General features: G+C 43.6%; 1 protein-coding gene across 6 annotated transcripts; it reads right to left on the bottom strand.

Moving 5' to 3' along the window:
* Positions 1 to 740: 740 nt before the first annotated feature.
* On the bottom strand, positions 741 to 18142 carry LOC118512916 (voltage-dependent calcium channel subunit alpha-2/delta-3). 6 transcript variants are annotated; one of them, XM_036058059.1, is made up of 21 exons: positions 17078 to 18142; positions 16907 to 16988; positions 16318 to 16422; positions 13562 to 14671; positions 13352 to 13492; positions 13053 to 13136; positions 12407 to 12463; positions 10341 to 10421; positions 10179 to 10253; positions 9996 to 10100; positions 9852 to 9923; positions 9569 to 9771; positions 9334 to 9482; positions 8061 to 8102; positions 6451 to 6550; positions 5825 to 5863; positions 5338 to 5448; positions 4605 to 5263; positions 4329 to 4533; positions 4059 to 4260; positions 741 to 3978 (listed from the first exon to the last, which is right to left on the bottom strand). In XM_036058059.1, the coding sequence occupies exons 1-21, from the start codon at positions 17194 to 17196 to the stop codon at positions 3847 to 3849; spliced, it is 3873 nt and encodes a 1290-aa protein (XP_035913952.1). In that variant the 5' UTR covers positions 17197 to 18142; the 3' UTR covers positions 741 to 3846. The 6 variants fall into 6 exon arrangements, with proteins under 6 accessions (XP_035913952.1, XP_035913954.1, XP_035913955.1 ...); XM_036058061.1 differs by lacking the exon at positions 5825 to 5863; XM_036058062.1 differs by lacking the exon at positions 8061 to 8102.
* Between the last annotated feature and the right edge of the window lie 136 nt (positions 18143 to 18278).

Raw genomic sequence — 18278 nt, 5'->3', positions numbered from 1 at the left:
ATAACAGATGTGATACTCAGTGGCGGATCAACGACTTTGGAGACCTTGAGCGGAATGGCAGTTAAGGCTCCTCTAATTGTAACTCGTTTGTGAGTAAATCCTGTTTCCCTCGACGAAGAGGCCCCCATAACCAATGAGGCCCCGAGCGGTCGCTCCTTCCGCTCCTAGGTGGATCCGCCAATCAAGATTCCGATACTCAAGACCGTGACAGGCTAAATAGCTACGACATACAAAAAAATTCTTAAAGTCAAGCCTAACGACCACTGTAGGTCATGCTTGCCATTTGTAGCTTATTAGACTTAATGATTCCACTTAGTCAGTCCTCACTACGGAGGAACGACCCGGATGGGATTTAAATCTCGGTCCTGCCGTATGAAGGACACATTTAACTGCTGTTGTGATACCCTAACCCAGTGATTGTGATACCGTGTGATACCCCGTGCAATCTGTCGCGTTTTGCTTTTCTGCTTCTGTTTGTTTGCTTTTTTTATCACAGATTTATTTTATTACCAAAAAATTGCATTTGAAAAAACCGAACCGAAATGGATTTTCTTTTAGATGATTTGCTTCTTCGCCTCTCTTTGTTGTCCCGCTTTTTTTGCAATCTGCTCTGCAGTGTGTGTGTGTGTGTTGGGTGTGTGTGTGTGTGTGTGTGTTGGGTGTCTGATTTTTTTATATAGTGTATTTGTGACCTCACATTCGTTTAACTGTCTTAACTATATAGGAGATTGTTTTACTTGTTTTTTTTTTTTTTTGGTTGGTTCGCTTTGTTAGTGTAATTCGGAGCAGAAGCAATCGGAAATGGCTCTTCCTCTGTACGGTTGTGTGCTGTGAATGTACAACTTAGAGCGCGTTCTCGTGTGTGAAATTTACAACAGGAGGTTCTTATGATTCCCTTTGTTTTTTGTTTGCTGTACTGTAAGGGAAGGAATTAAATCGTTTCCTTCTGGCCACGGCAAGATGGCCATTCGTCGTTCGCTACATCGCAGCCATTAAATCTAGGCAAAACAAATGTCAAATTGAATGTTGATTTGTTGTTGGTTTACTTTTCTAAAGCTAGAGCATTCCCCTTGCATCCTTGTCCGGGCCACTAGCCGGTGTTTCGATCTGCGCGCACTGCGAGCTAAGATAATAGGCGGACAATGGTAAAGTTGTCTTTTTTTTGCTTCACGGGTTTAAGGTGTGTGTGTGTGTGTGTGTTTTTCTTTTCCGCTATTTTACAAACTTTAATTTTCTTCCTTTTATGCGCGTTGAGTTTTTGCCAATACCTCACCCAACCATCATGGTTCCTACTTCGATTGCTACTATCAAAAAGAATCATCCGTCTGTCTGCGTCACATTGTTCAAGAATCTTTCACTGCTTTCACACACCCAGTCGGGAAGCAAACATTTCGTCGCGCTTGATTGATTATTGTTAAATTCTAAGAAAAAAAACCGCTTTACTTTACTTTACTCCATACACGCCACCATCTTCCTGGATGCAAAACAGGGATGAGATATTAACATTTGGGTTTGTTTTACTCCTGCCAACTTCCTTGTTTTTTTTTTGTTCTTTGCTAAACATCCTTGCGCAACAGCTATGAGAGGTAGACACTCTCTTACGTAGGCATGGTAAGGTCCATAGGCAAATTTGGGGGAAAAGTTGGGTTGGGCCCAGGGTAATGCAGCAATTACCTGTCACCTGTCACCCTGTTGTTAGTAGCTCGATTTATGTGTTTTTTTTTAGACGAAAAGTTTTACGCTTTACTTTTCGACCCTCTCTATCGTTCTCGATTATACTCATAAATGCGTTCGTTTCTTCAATGCACAAACAAAACTATTGGATCAAACGAAAATCCTAATAAACGCTCCTTTGTAGTGATTTCCCCTCGTTTTTCCTGATTGAGTATGCAAGCGCACGCGAAGCGATTGTTACGGTAGGGCGTGTAAAATCCATCTTTCACTAGAAACAACGTAAAAAAGAAGTCGCTGAAAGCACAACAGCAAAATGACTCCGTGGCTGTTTTTTTTTTTGCGCACTCCGTAGTAGTTAAATAGTAAATAGGTAATGGTAGTAGTATTGATAGCAAATTCGTGTAACTAGATATATTGAAATCGCCTCTAGTGATGGGCGGGTCGACCCGAACCTTCCAGAGAGTCGGAGTCATTCGTAAGCGTTCCGGAATCGTACGGGTCGCATTCGTAGTTCGAACAAGTTGGGGTCGTCCCGTAATCGACACCCGAACTCGTTGCACCGCCGGGTCGAACTCGATACCTATAGGAACGAACTCGACTCCAGGTCGATCCATGGTAAAAGTCGTATGACCCACCATTAGTCCCCTTCCAATACGCTGTAAAGTATCTGAAAGGATCCCTGTCTCGTGACGCTGATTTGCTGCCAAATGGGCAGCAATTAAACGCTATGTGAATAATCAACTGAATCTATCCGTCCGTTTTGCCTCACCTCAACAAGCATCTTCCTAACTTCACACAAACGATACCACAGAAGGAACGGCAATGAAGCATTGTGTGTGTGTGTGTGTCGGAGTTAAATTCGCGTGTTGGAGCGCAAAGGCGTTAAGAAAAGTTGGCCGACATTTTTCGTATTACTATCGTAACAAAGATAAGAAAATCGTGACGCCAATTTTTTTTTTCTTTTGGTAGTGTATGGCGCCACTCTCCCGTAGTTATGGTTGAATAGCTTCGCAGCTTTGGACACACGTGATAATAAACTCTTCCGTTGCGATTAGAGGAGCAAAAGGAATGCAAAAACGGTTCGCGATAAATTGTGTGATAAACGTGGATTCGTCGTGTGTGTGTGTGTACATTGTGGAAACAAGTGGTTTGGTTTATCTAATCCTCCTACTCTCTCTCTCTCTCTCTCTCTCTCTCTCTCTCTCTGTCTCTCTCTCACGTTATAAGCTGTTCCGGTTTTTGTTTGCTGTGTGAGTATGTAAGTGTGTTTTTCGATTGTTTCGTAATGTTTTCTTCTTCTTGCGTCGTTTGGTAGTTCATTTGCACTCTTTCTTTTTTTTTACTAACAGTACATTTTGGTTCAATGAGCAAACAAAAACGCGGAACCAACAACCGGGTGGACATATTCCAAACAGGACCTCCTGTGTATTCCTAACCTAAAGCTGTACGATTTATTGAGCTAACCCTGTTTTTTGTAGCTCGTAATAAAACCTATCATATTCTCTAATTTATCTAAAATGGTACTATAGAACCAACCGAATATCGCCGAGAGCTTGTTAAGCAACATATATTGTGCTACATCGATTCCACACACACACTCGGTACCCGAATAAGTTCCATGATCACGAAAGAATAGTTGCACATGAGTATAACAAGATTAGGCTAGAAATGCAAATGAAACGTCTTATGGTGTAAAAAAATAACACAGCAATAGATTCAAACTAACAGTTGATGGTAGTAACAGCTATTTGATTCGGCAGCGGGAATCAATAGAATAGAATTTGTGTTAAACAACATGAAACTAACATCAACAACTAATACATTCCTCTGCGCTACTTACTATAGTCATCCCGGCTCGGGGGACAGCGCTGTCGCTGTACCCCTGAACGTTTTCCACCTAAGCTGCCCGGACCGAATGTAACAAATATCATTTTCTAATTATTCGCACCGTATTGAATGTTGTCACCCGGTTGTTGGTTAATCGCGCGGTTTTGCCCTTTTGTTTCCTGTATATGACACTGCGATCGTGTTTTACTATTCACGCCCACTCCTCCTTCTAATCCGGAATTAATTCACCGCACGGCCGTTAGAATAAGCACGCTACATCGGTTGTCTCTACACTGTGGTCAAAAGAATCGATACAAACGGAAAGTGACTCGTTCACGATGCGTCTCAGAGGTAAGCGAAGATGCCACCGGCAGCGCACCGCTGCACTATGCACTGGCCGAACACTAGCAGGGCAAGCAGTAAAGCAACGTTGTACCTGGGTATGCTACCGTCACCGCACAGCTCGATCACACTTTCCTGTGGAGAACATACAAGCAAAGAAATGATTAGGAGAAGTGTACACAAACATGTGGAAAAATGCATCCTCCCGTACTTACATTTGCATGCTTGTTGATGCAGGTAAGTGGTCTTCGCCGCGGGAGCGGATCGCTGCGGGCCTTGTGGCAAGCGAGCGAAGCATTGTAATCGTGCTCCACCGGCCACGTCGACAGCTGTGGCACATGGGTGGGCAGTGGGCAGAGTGTGTCCAGCACTAGCAGCAGAAGATTGCTGGACGGTATCGGCAGCACCACGTACGGTCTGCGGAAGTAAAACACGAGTTAGAAACAGCATCCAATGGGTTTGGCGAAAGCAAGAGCAGAACGTACCGTTCGCACTGGTGTGCCTCTTTTGTGTACACTGACGGATCAACGTCCATGTTGAGCTCGTACAGGGTGATCACGTGATCGCACGGCTCCGGCCGGGTACGGTTGATCAGTACCTTGTTGAACTCCGGTTCCTTGTAGCGATTCAGCGTTGGATCATCTAGATCGCCCAGTTCCGGTACCACATCATACGCACCCGTGTCGTATACTGCAAACAAAAAAGCACATTGCATACATTTAGGGGTTTTCAAGCAACTTTTCCCTTTCTCCAATACTTACTTTCATCGTACGCTTGTGCCAGGCTAAGAAACAGTTGCATCACCACCCAAACCAGGTACGAAAGCGTATTGGTAAGAATCCACCAGAGCAAACGCAACGGCGTCTGCAGTACCGTACCGAGATTGATCGAGCCCTTCGGCATGAAACAAACCGCCTGATAGTCGTACACGGTCACATTGCGAAAGATGCTATCGTCCAGCAGGCGCTGCATAAACGCCGGCTTCACCTCACCAAAGAATGCACCCGTTTCCTGCAGCTGCTCACTGATCACCACAAACCCATTGTTGTCGATCACGTAACACTGATAATCGCCGGTAAAGCACGTCTTCTCGCACCGCGGATCGCCGTGCCCGCACTGGCTGGTGATGTTCTTAAACAGCGTGTACAGTGCGGAATGATGAAACTGGAAGCCTACCACCGCCACCGGCGCTTCGCGCGTCCCGTCCGTGTGGAAAATGGCATGGCTCGCGGTAACGAGCGTATCGTTCCGATTGCCCGCATCGAACGGTACCGAGTAGACGAAGCTGTTCCGATCGCTATCGTCCTTACCGTTCTCACCGTCCGCCCCCTTCCGGTTGCGGTTGCTGTAGTACAGCTCTACCGCACGCTTGTACCACACCTCGTCGATCGCACGGTTGTGCGTTTCACTAAAGTCAGGCCTGGAATAAATCAGAAAAAAATAGTGAGAGTTGTGAATGGTGTGAACATGATAGTAGTTGTTGAAAAAACTTACTCGGCTTGTTTGGATTCGTCCGCACCGGTGGCATATTCTTGCCATCGTGTTAAACCCGAGTGTGTCGCCAGAAAGGAAACGGTGATGCCGAAACGTTGCTTAAACTCGTTCCTAAAGGATGGAAATAGATGGAAAGGCGGTTAGTGTGGAATAAAGGTGCGATTAATTCTATGCTTTCCCAGCTCTGTAAAATTGATGTCTCTTCCAGACTGCTGATAGAATATTATCAAACCTTTCATACTTTTTTTTTCAAGCGGTTCAATGCGTTTAAGTTGCTTCGTTTTGGCTTATTTGTACTAAATGAATGGTTGAAGAGTGTTCAATTAAAATTCCATTTGTTTTTTATACTGATAATAACCAGGAGATAATAAGTACGGTGCTACATATTGAAACTCCGGCTTAATACTGTGCTTCCAATATATATGTTTGCACAATCATCTAAATAATATGTTCTGCCACACGCTCTTTATTCGTCCTCTTTAATTACCTTGGCAGCAAACCCATCAACACAGCAATAGGACTTGGACTGTTCCGTTTTAAAGTGTTAAATGAAGGCAATTGTACAAGAATACAAAAAAAAGGATGTTTTTGTGCGCAAATGTTGGATAGGTTGAGAATGTTTTATATGATACGGGGACGAAACAAATACATTTTAGCAGCAGCAGCAGCAGCAATTTGTTAGCGTTATATTAGTATAAGGGAGGATTGGTAGAGAAATATGTTTTATATACAGCATTACAGTAAATTAGTTTACCCAAAGTACACATCAATGCCCAGCGATCGCAGTAGAAGTGAACGGAACGGATTTTTAAATGGGGGAAATGATTATCGAAGTGGACGCGTGAATACAATCGGTGCAAGAATTAGTAATAAAATACAGAGGGAAAATGGGAAAAGGGGGAAAAAGAATTGTTGTGTTAATATGATGTTTATTTAGCGGTAACTTGCAGTAATATAAATAAAACTTTTTAAGCAAAAACAAATGATCAAATGAACATAATTAGCTATTTTTAAAAGGATAAACAATAGAACTAATGTGCTCCACGAGGAAAAATCGATAGTTTTTTTTTTACAAATGAATTTCGGATTTTTTACACAATCTTATCCACTTACCCTTTCTCGTCCTTGTTTCCACCGCTCCCGCTAACGTTCTTGGAGAACCATTCCGTGACCTTAGCGTCATACACGAGCGCCTGCATCAAACCGCGATCGCCTGTAAGATTAAGAAGGAAAACGCCCGCCCATGAGCGACGAAGATCAATAGACACGTAAAACCAACAGCAAAACTAAGGTATCGACCACACACAAAAAGGCTTGTTTTCGGGTAACTATTCGGTGATTCAGTGAGTTGAAAAAAAAGGATGGAAAAATGGAAAAAATCGGTGCAAAAAACAAATGTCTAACTAAAACCATAGTCACAGCCTGCTTTCTCACTGCCGGTGTGATCCGGTGGAGCTGTATCGGTGCACTAGAAGGTGGATTTTCAAAACCAAAATGAAAGAGACAAAAATTGCACACATATGCATGTTTAAAAAAGGTGATAGTGCTCACACAAAATGCAAAATAAAACGATATTTTCTAAGAGATCAGTGGTGGAAGTGAGAAAGACTGAGAGAGAGAGAAACAGTGAAGAAATACACAGCATATAGTAATAATAAAATCAGGTGATTAGGTGAACAAACACAACTATTCGAAAGAAGGGGTGTAATAGAACCGACTGTACAACACTGGTGACGCATTCGCAAAAAGGGTGGGAAATTGTGAAACACGATTGGGTGGGTGCTGTTAGTAGGTGCCGTAGACATTGTGCTGCTACTACCATTCCACAAAACGTAATGTGACAGACCTCCCTAACGAAGGTGAACAAACGATTGGTAGACTTAGGGACTTGAGGACATGAGGAGTGCAGAAGGTACGAGGAGAGTGAAAACATATACTTATCAAGGTGAGCAAAGGAATAATCGAAATCGGGGTGAAACTATTGGTTGTGCACTCTAGAACTCTGCTAAGTACCATTGTTGCATGCTAAACATCAGACACTATCGAAAGCATTCGAATAAGATTTTGTTGTGCAATGGTCCGTAGTTTTTAGTGTAAAACTTGTGTGTTATTTTTAAGGCAATCTATAACTCTAATATTTGTTTAACCTCCTCTAAAAATAAACATTTTATCATATTCTAATGGAGGCGCCTGGTGCTTCATGAACAGCTCACCAGGCGTCTCCATTGAGTACAATAATTACAAATCAAAAAATATCCAAATTGATTCATGAAAATTAGTTTAATTTTTGTCTCACATTAATTCTAGCAAGAAACCTATTCTTCAATAAAAAATGAACAATTTAAGAGTAAGAGTAATTGAAGGAGAAAAAGGATGGTCCTGAAATGATGGTTTTATATCGTACGTCATGTACAGGTTGGCTAGAAAAACTATAATATAAAAGTAGAATATATTCTTCTCGTGTAAACCTTAGGAAAACTACTTCAAATATGTTGATAAAAACTCTAACGAAAAAACATGGCTTGTTTTCGACCAAACTGCTTGGTACTCTGGAAAATCTACAGTCCAAAAACGAAGTTTACTGTTGCTAGTGGAAAACAAAACTGTTTACAAGGTGGTAACGAGGGACTCTGGTGGTGGTGGTGGTGGTGGTGTGATAAATGCTCGTGATTTATACGTGCTTTGCAAATCAACGATTCAACGACGAGCGTTGCTTTACTCACAGTAATAATAATCCTTCTCTGGCAATTTGCCCGTTATATTAGCTGCACACGGTTTAGCCATTGCCCGGTGAAGCCGTTCAAAGCCGAAAGAAAACGGAGGTAAATCACGTTTCATTACAATTGGGGGCGCCATTCATTGCATTAACAAAAGCCACAGTGAGTAACACGATTTCATCGAAGCGCACGAGTCAAAGTAGGTACGAAAGAAACGGATATCGACACCAACGAACCAAGAAAGAGATAGAAAGAGAAGTGAACGATCAAAAACCACACAAAACGTTTAGTGATGTAGGTTGTACGGGTGCGTGACACAGAAAGTACACAATTCGAGCACAATCGTGAAGAGATGCAATACCACACAGCACAACACGAGCATGAGTGTGCGGACAGCGAGTGTAAAGGAGAGAAATAGCAATATTAAACACCAATAAATGCCCGGTGACATCAACACGGTAGAAAAGCATCGATATTTAGTTTACAGTAACGATCGCACGGTTGAGAAGGTTGGTGATGTGATGGATTGGTTTGGTTGTTTGTTTGTTTGCGAAGGCACAACACGCAGGCACAGAAGAATGGCACACATCGAGTTTTGTGGGGTTTGGTAATGTGTTGTTGGAGGAAACCGACGAATGATGACGATGATGTTGAGATTATAGTAGTAGACGTCACGAGTTTCATGGTCCATGAAAACGTGAAGCGGAAACGTGAAGAGGTGTGTAGAGAAGAGAAAAGAATGGGAAAAAAGAAAGCCATTATAATTACTCAATTTCAGAACGCAAAAACAGACAACAGGAAGATGGCAGTTGCAACAGGGAGCGCGTCGCAACTCATACAAGTTGCCGTTCAAGACAGAAGGGTGGAGGCGCCTACATTTTTTTATCGAACACAGATGGAAAGAAAGCAAACACATGAAATGGAACACATGGAAACCGATTTTTTTGAAACACAAAAAACGGTAGTAGAAAATACAAAACGTAAACGATATTAACATGTAAAATTCATAATGAGTCACAAATGAATGTTGCTCGACCCATCGAATAAGGAACGAACGAGGCGAACATATACAAAACAAAACGTAAACCGGTAAACCAACGGTCTAGAATAGGCGGAAACAGTAAACAGAGACAGCAGGAAAAACACACACACACACAAAGAGAAATGACAACGGATTCCGAACGTATTTGGGACGAGCGAAGAGTTTCGCGATCGACTCGCTCGTACATCACTAAGCTAACATGTATGGAGGCGAACGTTCCATTCGCGCAGAACTTACAGAACATGGCATGTTCGGGTGGGGGAGGCGTGCGGTTTGAGGGCCACTTCCAGCCACCGAGCTTCATGCGCTCGAGAAAATGCTTTAACTCCAGCTCCGGCGTACCGAACGTTTCGTTCGGGTGTTCGTTTAAATATTTACAGTACACCCTGAAGGAGAGAGAGAGAGAAGGACAGAGAAATGATATCATTTTGTGGGGTTTGATTACAGTGATTCGCATCGCCGAACCGCTTACCAGTCGGGATGAATTTTCCAATTGTTGCCACTGAAGAAGCTGGCCACGTTGCTGCCCTTAGCGTGAATACGGTGGATCTCGTCCTCCGTGCGTATCTGCAGCCGATTGACGCCGTACGTCTCGGGATACGTAACCACCAGCGTGAACGGGGTGTTTTTAATTGGTGTCCAGTAGTACTGGCGTTTGGTACGCGAAACCCGTTTCTGTGAAAATGCATGTGAAATAAAATAAGACGCCGGTTCTCAGAACCATTCGGAGGCGGGGGATGGCTTAAGCTACGTACCATTTCGTCAAAGTGGTACTTCACACGTATCCACTTGGCTCCAGTAGACTGGTTGATAATAGATTCACGCATCTGTGGAATCGGAACAAAAAGATTCAGTGCCATCATTAGTGCCGGCTTCAACTGGTTTTGAAGAAAACTTACATTAAGCAGCATGTTATTGAAATCTCGTGGCCCTTGGTCGTCATCGGTCAACTCGACCTCAATCATGTCGACCGTGTTATAGGCTGGCTTGAGAATATCTTGAAACTGTCCGCAACGAATAGAAACAAGCATGGAAATAATCGTCAGAAATGTTCGCTACCAAAGCGAATCGGCGATGCTTACCACTGGACGGAAGTCTGGATGCGTCAGGATGTAGCCATTGTTAGTGACAATGAAGGCGTATCCATTTACACCAAGCTAGTTGATATGGAAGAGCGAGAGTAAACGTATCAGCAGTTAGCTAAAAAACCAACGCAAATCGCTGTCATCACAACCCTTGCTTACCAGGTGAGGTTTAAGGTATTTTTTAATTTCCGCTATTGGCACATCGGCTCCAGCTACGCCAAGTATGTTGGCCACCCGCGTCTGCATGGGTTCAAAACATGAAATTGGTTTAGCATTTACACCATAACACGTTTTTGTTCATTTTTAATCGTATTACTAGCGCTGCTACATTCTAGACTGTTTGGTTGTCAAAAATGTCGTATACTAATGTACTTATAGTAAATAGAAGAAAAAAACCCATTAGATGAACGATAGTGAAACTTCAACGTTAAATAACTGTCTATGCTTTAAAACTAAAGCTAGATGAAACGAGAGTGCTAATGAGGGAATGGTTTTTGTGTTTAAGAAAAATACAAAACCGCTCAAAAACTGTGAATCAAAAACGCACTACTGAAAGGGGAAAGTACTAAGATTAAAACGATCCATAACGAAACATTATCATAACAACAGGATGAGAGGAGTGATGCGTTTAAAGTACTTTATGACGATGGAGATTCGTGAAGGAAGATGAGTGAAAGTGAGCGTGATTAATGTTAATTGTGATAAAGTGTGTAACAAAACTGCATTGCAATGCAAATAAAATAATAACTTTTAATAACTTTTCATGGAATTCGTATTAGAAAAATGACAGTTTTTTTAAAGTTTTTTTGAAAATTTAGTAAAATAAAAATTATGGTTAAACGATACACATCGGTCAATCGCTAATTAGTCAGTGATTGTAGCGCCATCTATGGACATTTTATAAAAGCTTTTTTGAGCCGTTAAGTACTCAGAAATAAAATATATAACAGAAGAACGCATAGGATGCTATAAAAACTGTTTTCTGTTCGTATGTTTTCCACAATATATATATATTTTTTTTTTATTTATTAAATATGACGGTCCGATGCCGTATTGTCACGTTAATGTCCGATGCGATATTGTCCGATGCCGTTTTTCCACAATACTTAATATATTTTTTAAAAAATCAAAAATAATAAACAGATTAATCCATTAAATTTGTAACAATGGTATTATGATGCAGATATCATATGATCGTATTGTGGAGCTAAATAGGGCCGAAAAAAAGTAGATAAAAGTAAAACCTAATGATAATAAAATTCTTACCATAAAAGTACTAAGCTATAAAATGTAAACTAGTGTACATCAACAGTTGCCCAGTAGCAGCTGTGTTTGACGTTTGTGTTTGTAAGTTTGTTTCTGTGTGTTTTTTGTTTTGTTTTGTTGTACTTAGCGTCTTTAACGCCCTGATACATAAAAGGGTGGGAGAAGAAAACTCATTCGAACACTGTACCTCTAGTAACTGTGAAACTTTGCAAAACACGTACGCACGCACACACCAAACACACGCAAATATATGTATATGTATGTAATTGAAACGCAGCACACACACACACGCATTGATGAAAGACATTGTCACTGAAAACTACTGAAAGATTATAGGATTATACGAAGAAGAAAAAACCTATCTATCCAACTTGCCCACGCATCAGAGCACGTACCTCCCCACTAGGTGGTTAATGTTTAGTACAAGAGTTTTAGAACATTACTTTTGTTTTTAATTTGCAGCTTTTACTCTAAACGCATGGATTTAGTCAAACGTAATTCCATCAACCGGGTTTTAGAGCTGCAGCTAGATGTGAGCCTACGTTTACATGTAGGAGCTAGTACTATTTGTGAAGAAACGAAACCGTGAAATACTCTAGCAAATGTACGCTAACACGCTATACGTTCGTTGCAAACGGCAACCTTAGTAACTGGCCAGTACACGGCGGTAAACGTTTATAGATAAGGGTTTACGATTAAAATACTCTCGGAACTAGGGTTTTGGTACGTTCCTAGTTGAAAACTGCTTTCAAAACAACGGCACTAGGATACGGCAAACGTGTACGAAAGTAACAACGGGGATGAACTTCATCTCAACTATACGCTTTGGTTCTGCATACTGCCCCAAACTGGCAAACTCGTAACGTATCGATACACAATGGTGGCAAGTAACTAGCTTCGCTCGCACGACTATGTGTGTTTGTGTGTGTGTCTAAAGGGCTCCTTAGCGGTATAAGTACCTCTCGCGTGATCGTCACCCAGTATGCCTCGTTCATCAGTATGTCTTCGGTGATGTTCTTAAGTTCAGTCGTACGCAATCCACGCGTTCGTTTTAACGGTCACAGTTGGTAAGCATATATACCCATCCGTACGACCGGTAGGTTCGGTTTTTGATGCACAATAAAAGCGTTATATGGGAGTACGAAGGTACGTGTACAGGTGTAACGTGTATAAAGAGATTCATCGTAGCGCGCGCAAAAAAAAAACGGGAAAAATATAGAATCATTAAAGTTTCATAAAAAACATCAAAACAAATGCAGAACGAAACTAAAAAAAACCGACTACACGCATTCAAAACTCAGCCTCACACTGTAAAGAAATGTCTGATAAATTGTGGTAGAAAAATAAAACGCATTTTAACGTAAAGAAGCAGCCGAAACGATGTTAGTGAGTGAGTGAAAGAGGAATGATTTGAAAAATGAAACACACAAAGGTAGTAGAAAAATGTGTAAACAATTTGTTTCATTGGCGATGCCCAAAAAACGAAGCGAACGTATGGTGAGATGTTCTCCTTGGGCAGAATTTACCTTTCCCGTTTACGGATGACGGACTTGGGTATCTGCAATGAATCCTAGTAAATTGCTTAGCTGTTCATGCTGCACTTACCGCATTCTCTCGCCGATCAAACACTGGCACCGAGACGGTCGTCATGAAGTTGTACTTCTGATTGTTCGAGTACGGGTCTTGGTTCTACAAAAAAAAAGCAGGGAAAACCAAATTTTATTACACTATTTGGAATAGGGGTAGTATCAACATAAATCCCTTAAATCCTCTAGAGGACGCCTTAGGATAATCGGCATAAATAGGCGATTTTATTTCAACTCTATTCTAACAAATCAAAGGCAATCGAGCACTAACTAATCCGAATTTAAGATTTTGCTTTTCTGGCCACAAAAAGCACTTACCATGCGCTGCTTCATGATCATCCGACGATGTTGTTCTTCCGGCGAGTAAAACAACACCCGATTCTTCCGATAGTCGATGAAGCGTTCCTTCTGTTCTGCTCGTTCCTTAATCTCCCACAACCAGTCGGTCATTTTGGGATCCTGCAAAAAAGTACAACATGTATATTCAGATACTAAACTTCACATCAGAAACTGCCGATGATCACTCACTTCGACATCGGCATAGATCTCCGACCAGACGACCGGATGTTCCCGCTTGTTCAGCACCAACGGGCGCGCTATGACCGGTATGTAATTTAACACCTCTTCCCGCACCTCCGCCATCGTACTCAGGTGCACGTAGTAGCCCTGGTTCCGGCAGGCCATTTCCTTGATCTCCTTCACGTCCGCCACCTCGCGCCCGATCAGGTAGGTAAAGACGCGCACCGGTATGAACGGTAGCTCCTTCCAGTTAAACTGCTCGAACACCTCGTCGAAGCTGTATGGAACACCATCCGAGACCAACATGATCGCTTGATTGCACCGGGCCCCGTTGCGGGTTTCCCGGAACTGTTCCAGCAACTCGAACGCCCTGGTGAGGGCGGCTGAAACGTTAGCGATCTCATTGGTTTCTATGTTGTCCATACCGAGCTTCAGCTCGCGAATGTTGCCCATGTTCGCCTGCACGAGCGTATCGCGAAAGCACGGCACCACTTCCGCCACCTCTTCCGAGAAGGTGAAAATGTTGACGTAGTCGTTCGGTCCGAGCGTGTCGAGGATGTTCGAGACGACGTGTTTGGCGATGTCCTTCCGCTGGCCCGTCATCGACCCGGAGCTGTCGACCAGGATCAGCATATCCTTCGGACTGTTGGCCGCTTCGATGTACCACGACCGCAGCCGGCAGTCGTACAGATCGACCGGATCCTGTTCCCACTTGGTAGCGGGAAATTGGCGCAGGAAACCGCTCGAACTGCCAAAGTATTGCCACGTGAGGGTAGGGTCGCCGATGTAGTTGTTGTAGAAGATGGAGTCCAGCGCTTCCGACCATTTGATCGCCTTGATCACCTCGGTCGCCCGGTCGTACACGTTCGTCGGTACGTGCACCGAGCTGACGGTCGTGTTGACGGCTTCGTTGAAGAAGTGACGCTTCTTCGTCAGTACGATCTCTTTCGGCGGTATCGGTGTGGTGATGTCGGCCGGATCTTCGTCGATCATCGGGATCGGTGTGGTAATGATTTCACCCGGCTCGATCATCTGCTTCGCGTTGTAGTACTGGAAGCTTTGGTTCACCGGTTCCTCGTCGAACGATATGGCAGTGTTTTCCGCCGTATCCATGATGCGCTACGGGACAGAATTGGGTTTAAATTGAGTATATGTGTCTAAAAAAACCTTTTATTTGTTTTATTACGGGTTTAATAAATTTTAAGCATAAAAACGAGTCTATAACGTCGTCTACCTTTACATCTCTATCTATACATCCCTCCTCTTTGACTTCCAGTTCAACGAATAGTTTTATTTTTTAGTCCTCCGATTTTTTAAACTCAAAATTCCCGAAATGGCCATCCGTCAGAGGGCAATTTAACAACAGATGGGTAATGAATGTCAACAAGCCATAATTACGTGATCACATACAATTAAGGTACATCATTTAAAAGTAATAACCGTATTTCAGTTCAGCCGGGTACTTTGTCCTCCATTCCATTGCTCAAAGTTGTGTTTATTGAAATCCTCAATTAATCATTACTAAACCACCTCCTCATGCACGCTTTCTCGGTCGAATATTCAACTGCACAACGATGCAAAGGACTTGCCGCTCTTTCCGACTTCCCGTGATCGTAATCTCCCAAAAGGTGTTCCCCACGCCGGGAAGATATTTGCCCGCCTCGTCATCTACTAGCTGTTCAGACACATTATACACGCCCCGTCGGAATGGACATACCGGTTTCGGACTGATCGTGTTGTAGTACTTCCCGTGTGTCGACTGCTTCGATGCAATCCAGCCACAAATATCGTTTTGCCGGAGCTGACTCAAAAACACCCGACAGCTGCCGGGTTCCTGCAGATCTGCGCACTGTTTCACCGATAACTCTACTGCCCAGCCGGTTGGAAAATCTTCCCGAAACACTATTTCACCGGCAACGGTAGAATGGGTTCGATTGTGTGCTCCAATGCGCATATCGGGCAGGAAAATGGGTAACTTATCCTGCCCAACACATTGCCCGATCCGCTTCGGCACAATCCTGCGCGATGCGAAACCCTTCAAAATGGAACCAGCGTCGAGCGCACGTAGTACGCCGGGTTGAGCCGGATACACCAAAGGGAAGATGCAAAGCAGGGTGTGGAATGTCCACAAGTAAATCTGCATGCTTGCTGGGTTGGTGAATGAGTGAACAGGCAACTCACTGGAAGGTCATTTAAAAATGGTTCGTTTGTTGGAAAAGTCACACTCGATGGTGCGCCTGTTACTATGCAATTAAGTGTAATTTTGAACATTTATGATGCTTGTTTAGATGGGTTCAATTAACCGTCTGATTATGGCTAATTTTAGTAAACAAAGCAATTGGAAGTTCGTGGGAACATAATTGTTTAGATCGTCCTATAATCACGTATCGTTGTAGAAGTTTCTAAGGAATAAAAATAACTTAAGTAAATAAATAACATTGGTTCGGCATGGAGCCAATTCTATTAAAATGATTCCTAAATCAATACTGCTTATTAAGTTGAAGCCCCATGATACAACAAAATGTTTTCAATTATACAAATAATCTCTCATGAATTTCTCATGTGGCACATTACTAGTTTCATCACGTGTCGTCGATACCGAAATGTGGCAGACCAAAGCACCCCGATTTCCAAACCTAGCCGCCTGGAATCAAAATCCCCCTTTGGCATTAGCAAATTAAAATCAATAACAACCGACTTTTCAGAGTAGCGGCGAGTTTTTAATAATAGAAACGAAATCGAAAGAAAACATCCCAAAATCTTACCTTCACGGCGCTCACTTTCGCATCCATCATGTACTTGAGATCCTTGGCCATCTCCTCGACAATTTTTTGTCCATTTTTGCTAACTACTTGTGCTTGTTTAAAACTCTGCAAAAAGACGAACAGAGAAAAAAAAGGTCTTCCATCATCGTGTCTTCTGTCTTTACAGTCAGTTTGCTTTTTCGTAGAGACACGCCGAAAGATAGTGGATAAATTTTGAGGCAACATCATCATCCAGCCGTACGGTGTACAAATTCGCACACGAAAAGCACGTGCGCGTACGTCCGGGAACCTAGCCTTGGCGGCTGCTGCACCTCCGACCGTCGCACGCTGCTTGTCAAGTGTGTGCGAGCTAGACGGACCAAAAATCGATACCATCATGAGGTGTCAGATATGGATGGCTCTCCTCTATTCCACCGTCCCGCTCTAGCGCAAGCTTATTACGGGGGGGGGGGCATATCATTATGATTACTCATGAATAAAAACGACAAGCTTCCTTCAATTCATCGCATGCTATCCTTCGGCAGTGCTCGTACGAGTTTTGTGGCCACAAACAGCTGACAAAGCTGTTCGGGTGGCGGATATGACGTACCTCTTCCACCTCCTTTCGCCTAGTTATAAAATCTCCCAAATGCCACAGTTCACCGCCGAGTTTGGCCGCCCAGGCTTGGACACTGGAAGAGATAGAAAGAAGACGATGATGCATCACGATGCCTGACTGGTCCCTGACTTTGAAGCTGCTACTGAAAGTACTGCTACTTACACGTTGTACTTGATTGTTGTCGTTGGCTCATCGGCACTACGGGTAATGGAGATTGCAAAGAACAGTAGAAACGTGAAAGCTAGTATGCCACAGCTACTTCTGCCGCCTATGTACAACATCGTCGCCGATGGACCCAGGTATCGGATGTTCCACGGACACTACCTCGGCACTAGCGACCACTTTTGCTTTGTGCTCGCTGGGCGGTACTCTGTTTTGGTCACTGGCTGGGAAAGGACGCTGTAATGCTGACGGTCGGGTTTTTGTCCTGCTACAGGCACGCACTCTGCCAGTACACGCCAGTCACGGACATCACATTCAGGAATGGACGACCAGAACGACCGATGGGGATGGGACAGCAGTGCCAGTGACAGAAACTATGAAGTAATTTTCCACCACCAAACACACACATACACACACAGAGACACGCTGGTGCTGCTGGTGTGACGTATAGGGAAGCAGGGCTGGGAAAACTAGGTTGGGAGCAGTGGCAATTTTCACACTGTTTTCCACCAACCTCTTGAACCAGCACCACTAATATAAGCTTCTAGCTACGTTTAAACAAAGGATTGCTCTGTTTTACAACACCACACTGGACACTTGAAGCTTCCTGCACACTCAACCTGCCTGGTGCTCTGGTGCCTTTTTTCCCCCCAATCACTTCAAGCTCGGCCCTCCCGTCCGCACACACTTCCTGCTGCCCGAACAAAATCGTAACGAAACAGAAAAGTTCCCGTTCGATCCGCGACACGGCAAAATCGATCCCTAGCGCACTAGCTCGTACCGTCCGCAAGCGATTCCGACACACAGTTTTACCATCGCACACGTGCGCACTCTTAGCAGCGGAAAATTGCTCCCATCGTCACGGGTCGTGTACGGAGCAGGAAAAGTCAACCCGTTCAGCAGTAGCACCAGCGCCAGCAGCAGCAAACTTCAACAATGGCGTCCATCTTTTTTTCTCAGTCAACCCGCGCTCCCTGTTTCACCCGGACCAGCGCTCCCGCTGCCTAGCTTCGCTCTCACCGTGTGCACTTTGACAGTTCGCAAGACAGTTTGCAAGCGGCAGCAGCAGCTCCTGCGATGCTGAAGTGTTGCGTGTGAAAAGTGAAGTTTCTCGATTCTCGGTCGGTCCTGCGCAGTACGTACGCGGCGAGCTTTTCCCGAAATGGGGCTCCACTCGGTAGTTTGCGTGTGTGTGTGTGAG

Source organism: Anopheles stephensi, chromosome 3, assembly GCF_013141755.1.
Source record: "Anopheles stephensi strain Indian chromosome 3, UCI_ANSTEP_V1.0, whole genome shotgun sequence".
Lineage (NCBI taxonomy): Eukaryota > Metazoa > Arthropoda > Insecta > Diptera > Culicidae > Anopheles > Anopheles stephensi.
Note: the sequence above shows the minus strand (reverse complement) of the source record. Positions and strands in the feature narration are given on the sequence as shown.

Bases quoted from the DNA above. Each gene is read 5' to 3' on its own strand.
- LOC118512916 (XM_036058059.1), bottom strand. From the start codon at position 17,196: ATGTTGTACATAGGCGGCAGAAGTAGCTGTGGCATACTAGCTTTCACG. The intron at 9,483-9,568 runs GTAAGCGGTTCG...TCTCTCCTTCAG, and splicing joins TGGAAAATTCATCCCGACTG to GGTGTACTGTAAATATTTAA. The intron at 4,261-4,328 runs GTACGTTCTGCT...TTACTTCCGCAG, and splicing joins GAGGCACACCAGTGCGAACG to ACCGTACGTGGTGCTGCCGA.